The 14,734-nt window shown below is 49.2% G+C and overlaps 4 protein-coding genes across 4 annotated transcripts; 1 reads left to right on the forward strand and 3 right to left on the reverse strand.

Moving 5' to 3' along the window:
* Nucleotides 1-2,208: 2,208 nt before the first annotated feature.
* F4822DRAFT_332036 (glycosyltransferase family 66 protein) lies at nt 2,209-4,981 on the reverse strand. The gene is made up of 4 exons (XM_051455663.1): nt 4,614-4,981; nt 4,528-4,551; nt 2,655-4,467; nt 2,209-2,602 (listed from the first exon to the last, which is right to left on the reverse strand). The coding sequence occupies exons 1-4, from the start codon at nt 4,759-4,761 to the stop codon at nt 2,332-2,334; spliced, it is 2,256 nt and encodes a 751-aa protein (XP_051312772.1). The 5' UTR covers nt 4,762-4,981; the 3' UTR covers nt 2,209-2,331.
* A 270-nt stretch (nt 4,982-5,251) lies between these two features.
* F4822DRAFT_411863 (ATP synthase subunit E) lies at nt 5,252-6,452 on the reverse strand. The gene is made up of 3 exons (XM_051458895.1): nt 6,234-6,452; nt 5,979-6,168; nt 5,252-5,908 (listed from the first exon to the last, which is right to left on the reverse strand). Exons 1-3 carry the CDS (start codon nt 6,255-6,257, stop codon nt 5,835-5,837), a joined length of 288 nt encoding a protein of 95 aa, XP_051312773.1. The 5' UTR covers nt 6,258-6,452; the 3' UTR covers nt 5,252-5,834.
* A 276-nt stretch (nt 6,453-6,728) lies between these two features.
* F4822DRAFT_411864 (WD40 repeat-like protein) lies at nt 6,729-9,626 on the forward strand. Its single transcript, XM_051458896.1, has 2 exons — nt 6,729-7,157; nt 7,224-9,626. Exons 1-2 carry the CDS (start codon nt 7,035-7,037, stop codon nt 9,186-9,188), a joined length of 2,088 nt encoding a protein of 695 aa, XP_051312774.1. The 5' UTR covers nt 6,729-7,034; the 3' UTR covers nt 9,189-9,626.
* Nucleotide 9,627: 1 nt separating this feature from the next.
* On the reverse strand, nt 9,628-14,676 carry F4822DRAFT_332097 (uncharacterized protein). The gene is made up of 2 exons (XM_051455664.1): nt 13,598-14,676; nt 9,628-13,544 (listed from the first exon to the last, which is right to left on the reverse strand). The coding sequence occupies exons 1-2, from the start codon at nt 14,346-14,348 to the stop codon at nt 9,850-9,852; spliced, it is 4,446 nt and encodes a 1,481-aa protein (XP_051312775.1). The 5' UTR covers nt 14,349-14,676; the 3' UTR covers nt 9,628-9,849.
* Nucleotides 14,677-14,734: the final 58 nt, after the last annotated feature.

Consider the following 14,734-nt stretch of genomic DNA (forward strand, 5'->3'; position numbering starts at 1 on the left):
TAATGGCGGATACTAATTTTAAGCAGCGAGGAATATTGTAGAGGTGAATGCGTGGTACCCGCATTACTCGACGTGGATGGACTGATTTATACTTTACCTAGGAAGGGGGCGGCGGGGATGTCGACGATACATCTTTTAGGTTCGGATCGTACCACTGTCTAAGTACATGTAAGTTTAGCTTCCGATTGACATTTCATGCTGAGTTTCATAGCGGAGATAACCAGGCAGATGATCTGTTTCGTACCCCCCGAATCTATGCAGGTTGACATCGCCGCGGAGTTTCTATTGAGCACATTCCCATTCCACCCGCATAAGTAGGCGGGTACATGTGTAGGTACCTACGAGGGCGCATAACTAGTGTGACAGATGGTTACGCGGGAAAAAATTTAAAAGTATTCGTGGCACGAATCTATTCTACATCTGGCGGGTGCCATAGGTAATTGCACAAAGCAACGCGACAACCATCGAAACTTTGAATATAGGCAATCGCATGATTCTTCTAGAATGAGTCATTGCCTACCTCAATTTGTGGTATAAAAGTTCGCATTCTCTGAATATTTACCCCTAAACTCTTCCCCCCTTTCTCTCAATTAGAAATACTACCATCACCACTACCACTACCACCATCATTGAACACACTCACGATGCGCCTTTTGGAAATAGAATGCCGATGGCACCGTCCATCATTACCCTATTATCATCACTACACGTATGTATAATACCACCTGCTAAACAGCTCATTGATGGCTGCCCTGCTACATCGAGCCATCGGACTGGTATGGCTGCACAATTGTAGCTACAAATGGAATGACATGCCGGTGCCGCCAATGCGGACCACGTAGGCGGTTGGATTGCCTCGCTTCGAATGAGGGTAGATGACTGTCCCGGCTCAGGACGTCCCTGTGAACTCGTTTGGGCCTCGGAATGCCTCTACAGGATCTCTGACCCAAAACTTGAGGAGGCCGCGAACTCCCGTTTCGTGTGCTACTCGCCTATCTCCAGTTCACTGAATTGGTTATCGAAGATATTCCCCACTCACGCGGATGAGGCGCACGTCGCGTTCATCCTCGCGATATGCGAGTTGCCTTATGTTGGATTACGATGAGTTTCATTACGTGTCCCGACGTTTCCGCCGTTTAGCTATGTCGTAAGTGGCCCTATCTCTCTGCAGCAGACGCCATGACATCGTCTCATCTAGCCGTACACCGTACTCCTATCCTCAGCCGCCATACCACCTACCCCCTTTACCTCTTCCCTATCTAACCAACTCGCTAATTGAAACTAGTCGTTTCGTTGTGCTCACGTTCGACTGGCCCATGGTAATTCTGAGATTATCGTCGGAAACCCCTCACACGGCCGATGAGCGGCTTCGACGCGACTGTGTGTGGCGGTGGCTATGCTACTCCGAGGATTGTTGTCGGCGTATGTGAAGAGAGCATATCTGCCGGATGATGAATATGTCAGGGGGCCGGGGTCCGAGGAGGTTGAAAGCCTGGAGTGAGAACCGCAGGCAGTGTATTTCTGCTGTGTTAGGAATTTATTAATCTGTAATAGTTAGATCAGTCTTCCTTAGGCGCTCTCTATATAGGTATTAGTCTTTCCACTTGGCTGTTGTCGTGACTGTTGTTAGTTTGTGGCTGGATTCTCCCTAGGGCTATAACCACCAACTGCCATTGACGACATAAAAACTCCCCTTAGGTACTAATGAGACATTGGGGACGTTAAGTATTAGGTATAAGAATGATACTCGTGTACGCCTAGCCCAACACCCCTTCCGCTAGTTTCGCTGTTAATCGTCGTTGCGAGTAATATACCGAAGATATGTTTGGATAAGTGGTTAGCGATTTTGATGACTTGGGTATAAGGTCACCAATTCTGATTGCGTTTTCCAGAAAGCTGCACCTGAATGAGTAGTATTCTGCAGCATCTTATTGTATCATCTCCGCACCTCGCGCATCAAAATAACACGCATTTCGTCACATCCGAAGCGTCGGCGATTCATCGGGTTTGGGCGCATCCGAGCGAAAGAAACCACGGACACATTAGAACATTTTTACCAAGTCATCATTCAACCTGGGATATCTAAACCACGTGATAGGAACCCATCTACAAGCCAGGTAAAAGTAAGGAAGAACAACTCCTTTTTCACGCCTCGCATTTTTTAATACCTGTACATGTGCCAACGATCCTCGATTGCTGGCTGTCCTTTTCCCTGGCCCAATCGTCATATTGAATGAAATTGACGGGTAGGCTGCTTATATACCCCTAGTTCATTGTTTATCTTCCCTTCCACGTGATATCATTCATGTCTGTACACAAGAACTAGATCCATTAGTCCACTCTAAGGACTCTGGGGCCACGCTTCTTGGTCGCCTTCTTCTTCTTGTGGCCTCGCTCGAATGAGGCAGCGGCCGCGTGGTCTCGACCTACGTTGTCGAGATCCTTGACCTTGTAGATTCGGATGATCCAGTTCTCACTTGTGTACGCCTCCTCTAGCGTGTTGAGAACAGGTCCTTGCTCGGGGAGACGAGCACCTCGGACACGGTCCTGAGCCTGTCCGGGAGGAAAGAGGGAACCGTAGTTGTAATAAGACATCTTGTACCTATGGAATGTGTTAGTGAAAGAGCACTATAGATGGACTGGATAAAGCTCACATCAAGCTGTTTTTCATGGTTTCTGAGGCCTGGTCGTCAACTCTATATTCGCCGCGGGCCGTAAAGAAATCACGCTCTTTAACTTCGTCGGGCCAGATACCTTCGGCGATTCTCACCATCCAGAGGAACTTGTTAATATCATCGCCAGAGTAGCCGAGAAGACCACCGAATACGACGAGAACATAATCAACCTCGTGTTGACGCATGATCGGGTAGCTCACTTCCTCTCGAGAGCTCATGGCCTTACCGACGGTGGCGATGTGAGTGTTGTTCCAGGTGTTGTTGTCGACAAGGGTAGGCCGGTCAGCCATACCACCAATCTGGTATCCGTAATCCCACCAGGACATAATCTTGGCGTCCTCCTTGGTGTTCTGTCGAAGCCATTGGTAGGCCTCACGGTAATCATCGATGATGTGCTGGCTACCATCCGGCATTCGGCTTGCCAAGACAACGGAGGGAGATGAGTAAGCGTTTGATGTGACCCAGGTGCAGTGTTGTACGAAGACGAGCAGGTACAAAGTCATGGATCCGGCCACAAAACTCTTTGATAGTAGGTTGTAGATGCCTACGACGGGCTGTGAAGCGGATCGCAGAACACCACGTTTTGTCTTGGCATCTGAGCCTTCTTCCTCTTGGGCAGTGGGCTCCGGAGATTTGGCGACAAGATATGTGTCAAGAAGCTGGGAGGCAGCAATGGCCGCAGCGACACACACCACCGGCGTAAGGGTGAGCATCAATCGTACCATGACACCAGCGAAGTAGCTTCCGAATAGAGCGTATACGATGATGAACACATGCTCATCCTCTAATTTCTGGAAGCAGAGGTAGACACCAGCCGGGAAGAGCCAAATCAACATATTGAGATCGAAGAAGAAGGCTGGCCAAGCGGTCGGTTGGTGTTCGGACACGGACGCGATGATGGGAATGTGGATCTTGGCATAACCAGTGTCCCAGAGTGAGTAGAATCGGCCGGACCAAGGAGCAATGTATCCGAAGGAAGTCAGACCAACCAAGGTGAGTAACGCAACACCAAACACACCACCCAAACCAACGTAGAGGAAAGTTTGGAATTGGCGGCTGGGGACGGCTGATCGGACGTACTCGAGGAACGCCACAAGTTGGAGGAATCCGAAGATACCGAGGGCGGGCATGTGCTCACTAGTACGGACTGGCAGGAATCCGACGAAGGGGATTTGCATGCTAGCCAAAGTACCAAGGGCGTACCATGTAGTGTATGAGGTGTAGAGGCGCATGCTGAATCTGCCCATGCAAATGAGTACGAAAGCATGTAGAGGGAGTAGACAAGTGATGAAGGCATATCCACCCCACGAGGCTACCATGTAACCATAGAAAAGGGCGCAGAGAGCACCCCAGAGCACGGAACCCAGCTTTAAAGCTTTGATCCAAAGGTAAAAGGTAAAGACCAAGAGGAAGATGGCGATAGCCTCGTTATCGTAAGAACCGGCTACGGATCTTGATATGTAACCCGGGGCAATGCCCATGAAAATTGCGGCGAGAAGACCGGCAGACGGGGATGTGGTCATCTCATTGGTAAGGAGGTAGGAGGCAAAGGCGGTTAAGCCAGAGAATGCCGGGGCCAGGAGCACACAAATGTTCCTGATGTCGACGGGGACAGTCAGAGCTCGTAGGAGGTGGTAGATGGCACCGCTGGTGACCATCAAGCCGGGGTAGAGAGTACCACCGGTAACTCGACCGAGAGGATGCCATGTTCGGTCGTCGAACCAATCCCAGAAGTCGTAGAATCCATTGGAAACGAGGTACTTGGTTGCTCGGAAATTGAACCACGGGTCGACTATGTGAAGTTAGAAGGGGCGTTATGGTAGGATACGATGGAGCGGAGAATTTGACGAACATTCATGGATGATACTCTCGAAACCTATAAGAATAACAATTAGCTAATTGATCTTCTAGGAAGTAGAGGGAGGGATTGAACCATACGAATGACCGAGAAGAGTCGACTTGCGACAGCAGCGGCGGCAATGAAGGAGAGAATAATGACCCTCAATAAAGTCTTGGTGCTCTGATTCTTGCCCACGCTGACAAGCAAGTCAACCGGCGTAGAGCTAGCGCCCGTTGCGACAGACATTGTGGGTAATGCTGTCTCGAGACAATGCGACTAGATCGTAGGCGTGGTCACCATTTGACTTAATTCGGCGTACGGAGGAGAGGTGGTTTAGAAAGGGAAAAGAGGAAAAAAAGTGAAATGGTGAAAATAGTAAGTCGGCAACCACAATGGATAAAACGACAAAAGTGGTGAGAGGACAGCTGGAGCTTTCCCAATCCGCGCGTCGCACTCTGCAGCAAGGAGCTCCACGCTGTTTACAGGGGTCCAAACTCAATTTAGGTGTCTAAGTACACAGGTACTTGTCAAACAAAGGAAGTGCTTACGTAGGGGTTAACCACCACCAATCAGATGCGATAGTCTATCCGACACCACATGTATAAGTACCTCATAAAATGCATATATGTTTGCATATGACAACGACATAATTATGCCTCCACCAGTATAATTATTTCCAACCCATTATCAAATATCATACTGAAATATCACTTATGTTCAAGTGGTGACACTATACGTAATAAAGTTTGAGTATAATAAATTTAAAAATTATGTAATCGAGCCAAGTCACCAGTCGCAATGCCTGGCTGTTCATCCTCTTCCTAATATTACCTCAACCACAATCCAAGACCACAAGCTCATGCTATAATATTATGAGATTGTAGAAGCTCCTCTACACTCCTTTACTCCCTCTTTGTTAGACATTTGGGCAGGTATAAAGAAACCTGAAATCATACACGTCAAGAAACCGACGAAAATTTCACTCAAGGAAAACATCTCAAAACATCTCAAATCATACCATGAACGTCATGCCAGATATGGCCATCCCAATGTCTAGGTTAGCATAAATCTCGGTATTGTACACATGTACAGCGTTGAAAACCCAAGGAAATCTATGTGTTGGTTTTTTGGACCGCATCGCAATCATACACAGAGCCTGGCAAAGCCGCCGCCACCATTAGAGTAGAAGACGACCTCGATCCAACTTCAGCAACCGGAGTTCACTCCCTTAACTCTCTTCTCCTTTTCCCCTTTCTATTTCCCTCAGACTCTATTATACTCCGCGCGCGGCGGGTCCGGTAATATTATTACATCCATTCCTAGGGATTTTGTTTCGCGAGGGCAGTGAGGTAGGCTTCCAGATCGAAATTGGGGTCCATCGGGTCTTGGTTCACTAGTAATAAAAATACCATTAATATCCAATCGTAATATTTTTCGTATAATAAGGATCATGAATAACGTACATCCGCTCTTCTCAGATGGTGTTGTAGCCGGGCTCTTGGACTTCGCATATTCGGTCTTGGCTTGCTCTATTAATCGCAGCTTGTGCTGGTATTCCTTCTTCGCTGCTTCGGCTTTTTGCGCTGCGCTGATCGATCTCTGGTGCGTGAAACCGTAGAAAACACCTAAACCGAGGGCCGTGTACCGGAGTACCTGCAAATTATACTGTTAATTTATGTCCTGTGGTGAAGTTCGGGCGGATGGCAAGAGAATCGTACGTTGACTCCTGAAGAGGTAGACATTGGGTCGGTTTATAGCGCGAACGCTTTTTAAGAGGGAACGAGCGATCAATTAGCGATACACGAGGAGGCGATCGGTTGCCAATTGGCCCTGTTCCAAGGGGAGGGGAGGAAATATCGAGGGTGGAGGGTCGAAATTGGGTGAAGTTGGAATGGTGAGCGTGTTACGGAAGTATGGACGGCGTCGGGAAATTTCGCAGACTTATTTTTTTCCAAGCCAGCAAAAAGAAAGCAAGCCACTGTTGTTGCTAATTAAGGTACATGCAAAGGTACCTGATGAGCTGAGTAAGTGGAGGGTTTAGATGGGCTAGATGGAACCACTGTCTTAAACTTGGACCAATCAAAAGGTTTAGATAGAAGTAGCTTTCATGTACCTAACCGAAGATTTTATAGCTGTAAGAAAGTACCTACACATGTAAATTAGGTGGGTGCACGGATGTCGTTGGTGCCATCGGTGCTAATGTCGCGCTGTCCCCGACAAAGGAACGCGCATCGTTAAGTTTTAGAATAATGAGATGGTTTAACCTACTTGATTATTCTTATGCTCCTATCATTATCCTAGTTAGATGATGCTATTGTTTAACCTTTGAATCCCTTTTAACAAAGCTTAATTTTTTATAATACCAACCCATCTCCAAATAATAAAACTATTATTCAACCGTTCCACCTACAAGAAAAAAAAAGGCGACGAACCCCTTACCGAATTTCACATAGATTTAATTTACATTACTCCCGACAACAGAAGTATAGGACCCGGTATGGGTCTTGGTGGAGGACAATATGCAACAACGAAGAGATGAGATTCTAGCAAAGAAAGCAAAGCTCGCCGAGCTTAAGCGCCAACGAGAATTACGAGCAAACCAAGCTTCTGTTGCTAGAACCAGCATAGGCGGAACCAGCGACGTAAGTCCATCTTGAAATACCCTTCTCCTGTTCACTCCTTTTCCTCTTCGCTAAATAGTACCATAGCTCATCTCCCCCACTCCGGGTCGCGACAATCGGAAGGTCATCGAGTCCTTGATTAACAGTCTAGTGGGCGATAGTAGACCGGCCTCTTCTACAACAGGCGCAGCATCCCCCGGGTTTCGAGGAAGCCGACCCAACAGCGTACTTAGCGCCGATGACCTGAGCGGTGAACATTCTGAATATGCTTCGCAAGCAAATGGGCAGGCTGCCTCCTTGCCACCTCAGATCCCCCAAGTCCTAACGACCGTGCCTCTTCAAACGATCTTCGAATGCCCGCCGTCTCCCGTTAAAGAAATATTCTCCTACAGTAAGGGTGTACAGACAACAGATGATTGGACGCCACCTACTACACGGCCGCGAGCCTTCTCCGACCTAGAAGATGAAGAACTTCCTCCCACATCCACTCCCACCAAGCGGTTGAGCAAGTGGAAACGGGATAGAGAAGAAGAATTGCGCCAGAATCTACGGCTAGAAATCGAGGAGGAACTGAAGGCTGCTCGCGAATTAATCGCTACCGACGGACCGGTACAAACAAATTCTGTTGTCACTTCGAATTTCCCGGCGAGAGCGTTAAGTAACGAGGAACTATCGGCCGTCGTAGCCTCCGATGATTTTGTGGATTTCGTTGAGCGTTCTACCAAGGTCATCGAGCGAGCACTCGATATTAGCAACGAGTATGATATTTTGACGGATTATTCACTTCAGGCTCATGATATCGAAGACGAGGACGAGCAGGCCGGAAACACAGGCGGAAAGGGTCGGCGAAGGGTCAAGGAGGTTGTGCAGTTCTACGATGAACGATGGTCCAAGAAACGGATGATTAGTAGTATTGACTTCTCACCGAAATTCCCCGAGCTTTTGCTCGCTGCATACACCAAAAACCCATCCGCTCCTCACGATCCGGACGGCATTGTACAAGTGTGGAATCAACATCTCCACGACCGACCCGAGTTCCTCTTCCATGCGCAATCCGATATCCTTACCGCTAAATTCTCACCCTTCCACCCCAACTTAATCATAGGAGGCACATATTCCGGACAAGTCCTCCTTTGGGACACGAGAGCTAAATCCTCTCCCATACAAAAGACGCCATTGACGGGATCGGGTCACTCACATCCCGTCTACTCAGTTGACATTGTCGGCACGCAGAACGCGAACAACATCATTTCAATTTCTACCGACGGCGCTTTCTGCGTATGGAGTGTCGACATGTTATCCCAACCCCAAGAATCCCTTACTCTCACCACACCACCTCCCAACAAATTTGAAGACCTAGCTCCGACCACAATGGCCTTCCCTCAAGCGGATCCGACATATTTCCTTGTCGGCTCAGAAGAAGGTCCAATCTACCCATGCCATCGATACGATCGCGCCGGCGCAAAAGCCGGTGTTGACTCGCGCGTCTCATATAAGGGTCATGCTGCTCCCGTCATGAGCGTTGACTTCCACCCCGCACGTGGTCCTGTCGATCTAGGCGACCTCGTCCTATCCTCATCATTGGATTGGTCCGTGAAGCTATGGAAGGTGCGCGCGCCAGCGGCGACTAGCACTATCGTCGAGAGCGCAGGCACCGCCGTAGCACCACTCCTCGAGTTCGTTCGCGAGGATGTAGTTTACGACGCAGCATGGTCGCCCGCGCGTCCAGGTGTATTTGCTCTCGTCGACGGAGCCGGCTCGCTCGAGCTTTGGGATCTTACTGTTGAGACTGAGATCCCGGTCGCGAGAATCGCGCCTACACCACGAAAAGATGGGAGACAACTATTAAGCCGCAGTTTGAATAAAATTGCGTGGGAGCCGAGTGAGGGTAAGAGGCTAGCTACGGGAGGTATCGATGCTTCGGTTACTGTGTTTGAAGTTGGTCCCGATCTAGGCGGCAGGGAATCCGCGCGTGCGGAGGAGTGGACAAGTGTGAAGAAGTTGGTCGCTAGGCTTGAGGCCGTTAGTGGTGGTGTTGCTGCTTTCGTTTAAGAACTTCTCACATCTGAAAGTTTTGAAGTTTTGGCGCGCGGATTCCATTTCTCGGTATCCCGTTTAGAGGTTGGGAGCAGCTATTTTACGTGCCTACCCACCCACCTAGTATGTATTTATACCCAGTCTAAGAATAGTGGCATTGATCGATGTGATGAAAATGGGAGATGAGGCACTGCGTGGTGTGGTGTTTGGCGCCCTATCTAGGAGAGGGGAGGAGGAGGGGTTACGTAGGATACGATACGATACCTCGATATTTTCTTGACTGGATGGATTTTGAAATCGATTGATTATGCTAGTAGCAGCTTTAGCTAGATAAATAATCGATTATAAATATGAGAATAACTTAAGAATACGGATTTATATGAAGTGGTTAATAATGTTAGCTAATCCCTTGTTAATTACATCACATAGCACAGCGTCGTGATACCTACGCACATAAATCGGTAATGTTCCTTCATTTAATTGGGTAAAACGTTTTGCACGTTGTGATTATTTCTTTCTTTTCTACGTAAATACAGACTCGAGTATACAAGTTCATTCGTTCGTCCGTTTCTGCTTTACCCTCCTAAGCCCGAGCTTAAACTCAGAGCCAGCTATCGCTTATCCCTAATAAAGAGCAGCTTTCTCGTCGCTTCATAACGGCCTATCTGTCTCTTCTTCACTCAATATCATCCATACCCCAGACACCCACGCCCTTCTTCTCGATACTCGACTTCAGCTTCCCTAATACAGCCGTCCTTCGCTCTCGCTTCTCCTTCACAGCTTTCCTTTCCACGTCGCCGAAACCACTAAGCTTCTTGCGAGGTGGAGTCTGGAACATACCGCCGCCAATACTCGATATGGAAGCGGACAATGAGTGAGAATGCGAGTAACGGAAGCTGCTTCCCCGGCTAGGTGTACTTTCTCGTACTGAACGTTCGGGAGAGAATACCGAGGATGAGGCGCCGGTGATTCTCTTAGCATTAGGTGTAGCAAAGGGTGAGCCTTCACGACTAGCGCCGGGGCCTTGGGATCCCATGCGTAACTTTCGCATTTGGTTCTCGAGGACGTCGATATCACCACTACGCTTTTCAACCATGCTAGTAAGCTTCGTAATTGTTCGGACGACAGCCTCGATCGTTGGCGTCGGGCCGCCTTTGCCGTTGGCACTATTCGCCGAAACGATCTTGGCCTTGAGTAGAGTTAAGTTCTCCTCAGCTTCCGCTAAGAGTTTCGTGAGCTTAGCATATTCTCGGCGCAAATCGCTCTGTTGTGCTGCTTGCTCCGCACTAAGAGGTAGGGAACGATTCGCAATGGTCTGTTCGGGGTCAAGGCGTGAAGTAATAATCTTCTTTAGATCCGCTTGCTTGTTGCGATCGCGAACAAGTTCCCGCTGGATATCCTCGCATTCCGTCACTTTTCCTGGTATATCTCTAACTCTTGCTTCATCAAGAGCATTCCTAAGATCCTGATCAATTATCCGGGCTACACTCTCTATTCCGACAAGTGTCCACTCATCAGGAGAAGCTAAATGCTGTCTCGTATACTCCTTCGCGTCAAGCTCTCTATGGCCTTTGATAAAACTTGTGAGGGCACGCGCATTAAGTCCAAGGATGTCAATCATAGAGTTGATATCGCGGTACAAAGCCTCAACCTGAGCAGGTACGCTTTCAGTGGATGATGCGACTGCACCTGAATGTGCCATGAATTCATCGAGTTCCAAGGTGGGTTGGATATCCGCCTTGAGCAGATTTTGAATAGCGCTGTCTTCTTCATCGAGAAGGAATTGTTTTTCCTCGGCTTCTTTCTTCACTTTCGCTTTACGCTGCTGCTCCATGATCGACTCTTCAGCTTGCTGACTAATCCCGTAATTATTCCTATTCGAGTTAGAAGTTGGTGGTCTCCTTGAAAGGATGTGAGAAGCCATGCCAGGCGCGCTAAACGAACGTGACTGGTCTTTGTTCAACATCCTCGAAGGTACTGGTCGCACCGGACTCGGTGAACGGGGACTAATGGGGTTTGGCTGGGGGAGAAGCGGAGCATCCCGACCTAATTCACCGAAGAAAGTGCGTCTTTCTTGGCCCGGGCGGGATATTGTGGAAAAGCTGCCACCCAAGCCGTCAAATGAGCCAGAGGGAGTGTATCCGGGGGTTTGGTTTTGACCAGCACTGGAGGGACTAAGGTCCTTAGCCACGTCCACACCACTGCCTTCTTCACTGGCTGCCTCGGTACCCTCTTCCTCTTCCGACAAGTCGTCATCGTCACTATCCGATGGGACAGGGGGTGGATTCGAAGGGAATTTAAATCCGGGCCCAACTACTTGAGAGACTGGCTTAGCAATAGGGAGGGCAGGTAGTTTGTTCTCGTAAGCTTTGGGCTGCTTGATAGGATCCGGTGGCAAGGGCGAGTCATCAACAGGCTTAGGCTTAGCAGTAAATGTTGCAGGTAGCGGAGGTAGTGGCGCATTATAGGCCTTCTTATTGGTCACTGGATCGGGGGGTAGAGGTGCGTCATTATCAGCGGGGGGCGACTCCTCACGCGGAACATCACGATTTGCTCTTTTCGGAGTTTCATCTTCGAAGTCCGGCGGCAGAGGCGCATCCTCAGCTCTAATCCCCTTATGATCTGAGCCTTCTACTGTAGCAGCCGATGAAGACGACGAATCACCTAGTGGATAGGTGGCTTTACTCGTAGACTCCGGAGGCAGAGGCGCGTCCGCGAAACTCTTCAGGGGTTTAGGGGTTTCTGACTCTACTTTCACTTGAGGAGTTTCGGTTGGTGTCTGGGAAGTAGAAGAGCCGAAAGCATTGCTAAGGCTACTAGGAGTTTTCGGGTGAAAATCAAAGAGCCCTTTGCCTTGTGGAGCTGATGAAACCGGGGATAAGAACTTGGAGGGTGCTGGTGTCGAAGTTGGTGTAGTTGATTCGACATTTGTAGACGATGGCGCCAATTGCCCAAAGGTATTTTGTGTTCCAGTAGCGAACGGGTTTGAGGGTGCCGGCTTAGGTGTTTGATCTATCGTAGATGCGAAATTTGCACCGAACATAGACCCTCCAGATTTCGGGGCTTTTTCATCGTCATTATCATCCTTTGCATTCGGATCAGCCTGAAAGCTTGATTTTAACTTGAAGGTCTGCGATCCGAAGACGTTTCCAGTATCCGTACTTGGCTTAGATGTTGGGGGACGGAACATAGATGTGGAGGAGTCTGCATCCATGGACACTTCAGGCGCCTCCGACTTGGTCGACGCGAATATGTTAGATCCGCTACTATTATTCGATCCAATGGAGGCGAAACCACCTTTATTCGCGAAACCTGCGAATGGACTGCTTGAGTTTGTGGAGGTGAGCGGGCCCCCAAAGGGTGATCCAGAATTGCCTGTGCTGTTCGCGTTATTGGCGAGACTCGAGAAGGCGGAATGACCGAATGCTTGGGTATTCGATGAGGTACCCGCGGAAGCCCAAGGCGAAGACTTAGCACCGAGCCCGGAAGATTGCCCAAAGGCAGGGCCAGCGCCGCCGCCGAGACTTGGCGCGCCAAAGGACGGAGTACCAAATTTCGGTGCCGAGGTGGCAGCTCCCGCACCGAAAGTACTCGAACCAAATGTAGCACCGCTAGCACCACCCGAAGAGGGTTGAGCGCCCCAAGGCGAGCTTTTCGCTCCCAGCGCTGACGGGTTACCGAATGCCGATGGTGTGGCTGAGGCCGGAGCCCCAAAGGGTGAGGCACTAGAAGACGCGAAAGGGTTCGACGGAGCCGCCTTAGGAGTAGTTGACCCAACAGGGGCTGGAGCATTCCCTTCAACAGCTGCGAGCCCAGGATACGTGGTTCCTCCTCTGACCGATTCAGAATATACAATCCACCAAGCAGAAAGCAAGCCGTCCGTGTTAAGGACCCAGTAGCCTGGTAGTGGACCGGGAGATTGTTCAATCTCATCAGTAGGTATAGGTTTGTAGACATTTTCTCGGCTAGACAGGTCAAGGGCTGCGCCGATCGCTGGCGGGGAGTCCATACCATCGCCCATCGGTAAAGTTGCTCGCTTAGAATCATCTAAAAACTCGACCGTAGCGAAAGTATTGGAGGGGCCATTAGGGCCCAGCGGCGTTTTCGACCGCGCAAAAAGACCAATGTCGGGCACGGCAGTTGAAGAGCAAACGAGAAGGTCTTGTAGGTTCGGGGGAAAGTCCTTCAGGCGTAGAATTGTGTGGTAAGGAGCCTTGCTATCGGGATAGGGCTCTACAGGGTTGGTCAGTTTCTGAAATTGAAAGTTCTGTCCCTGTCTTGTAATAAGATGACACCCAACAGGAGCCCGGTCTGAACTGGAAACGTGAAAGACTAGGAATACGTCATTCTCAAGCCAGATCAGAGACGAAACTAGACAGGAGTTAGTACAGAAGGCCAACCGTTCAATACAAATAGAGACTTACCAAAATAGGACGTATCTAGACCCGGCGGTCGAGGAATTTCCCCCTTCATAGTACCTTCGGGCGTCATTTGCTGTATGGTACCATCACCGAGTCCAGCTACCAGCTGTTTTCCCTTTGTACTCCAAGCCACGCAACTGACTTGGTTCTTCAAGATTTGGCCGTTAGATCCTGATATGAAGTTGCGTTCCTTCATGTTTGCCATGAGGAGTTTGCCTTCGCTAGTGACAACAGCGCATAGCTCGCCTTTCTCTGGCCGAGGATTTGGTACTAGAGCCCTAAGTGACTCGCCGTTCGTAGGTACCTCAAAGGCGGTCTGAGTCGAGCCTTGTTGGAGAGATTGAACATCATAGACCGCCAACCCTCCGCCTTGCTCCGCGGACAGTATTAGGTAGGATTCGTCTGCAGTGAAAGCGAGTTGACATATTCGTATCGGTAGAGGTAGCTTCAAAGCCGGTTCGAAAGCTCGAACGTCGCTATCGTCAGTTTTAGGACTATCGAACGCCTTTCGAACAGCTTCTGTAGAAGCTAATATAACAGCATCAGGACCGGCGGCAGCGACAAGGCCTTGTCGCGATGCGATGCTGATAAGAGATGCATTTTCGGCGGGAGGCGGAGACCATTGCGACGTCAAACGCAACTTAGCTTCACCGGATAACGAAAGGAAACTGAGAGCTTCGGTTTGTACGGTTGGTAATTCTTCAACCCCCGTCCCACCAGCCGAGTTTCCCGCACTTCCAAAGCTGAAAGCCATGGTTATGGCGAGTGTCTTGTTCACAAAGAACCGATCATGGAATGGTAATCGGTTATCGCGTCGGCGGGTAAATCGATCTGTTCGTATTGAAAGCTTCGATAGGCCCGCAGGCAGAACTTGTTAGAGGGAACAAAACGAAGTGCGCGGGTCGGAATTTGCCCTTTCGTGAATTATGCGTCTAATAATAATGTTTTAGATGGATGAACATGTCTTCATGAAAGAAAACATATACAACGAAATTGTCGAAAGGTATAAAAATGAAAGTTGTTTTGCACGGCGCGCAAAGGAACTTGAGTTCAACTTTTTTAAGACGAGATGCGCTTAGGTCATGTTGCTATGGAAAGTTAGTAGGTACATCTACCTATAAAATGGAGGTACCTTAGAAT

This window comes from Hypoxylon trugodes (assembly GCF_022578975.1).
Source record: "Hypoxylon trugodes strain CBS 135444 unplaced genomic scaffold F4822scaffold_7, whole genome shotgun sequence".
NCBI lineage: Eukaryota > Fungi > Ascomycota > Sordariomycetes > Xylariales > Hypoxylaceae > Hypoxylon > Hypoxylon trugodes.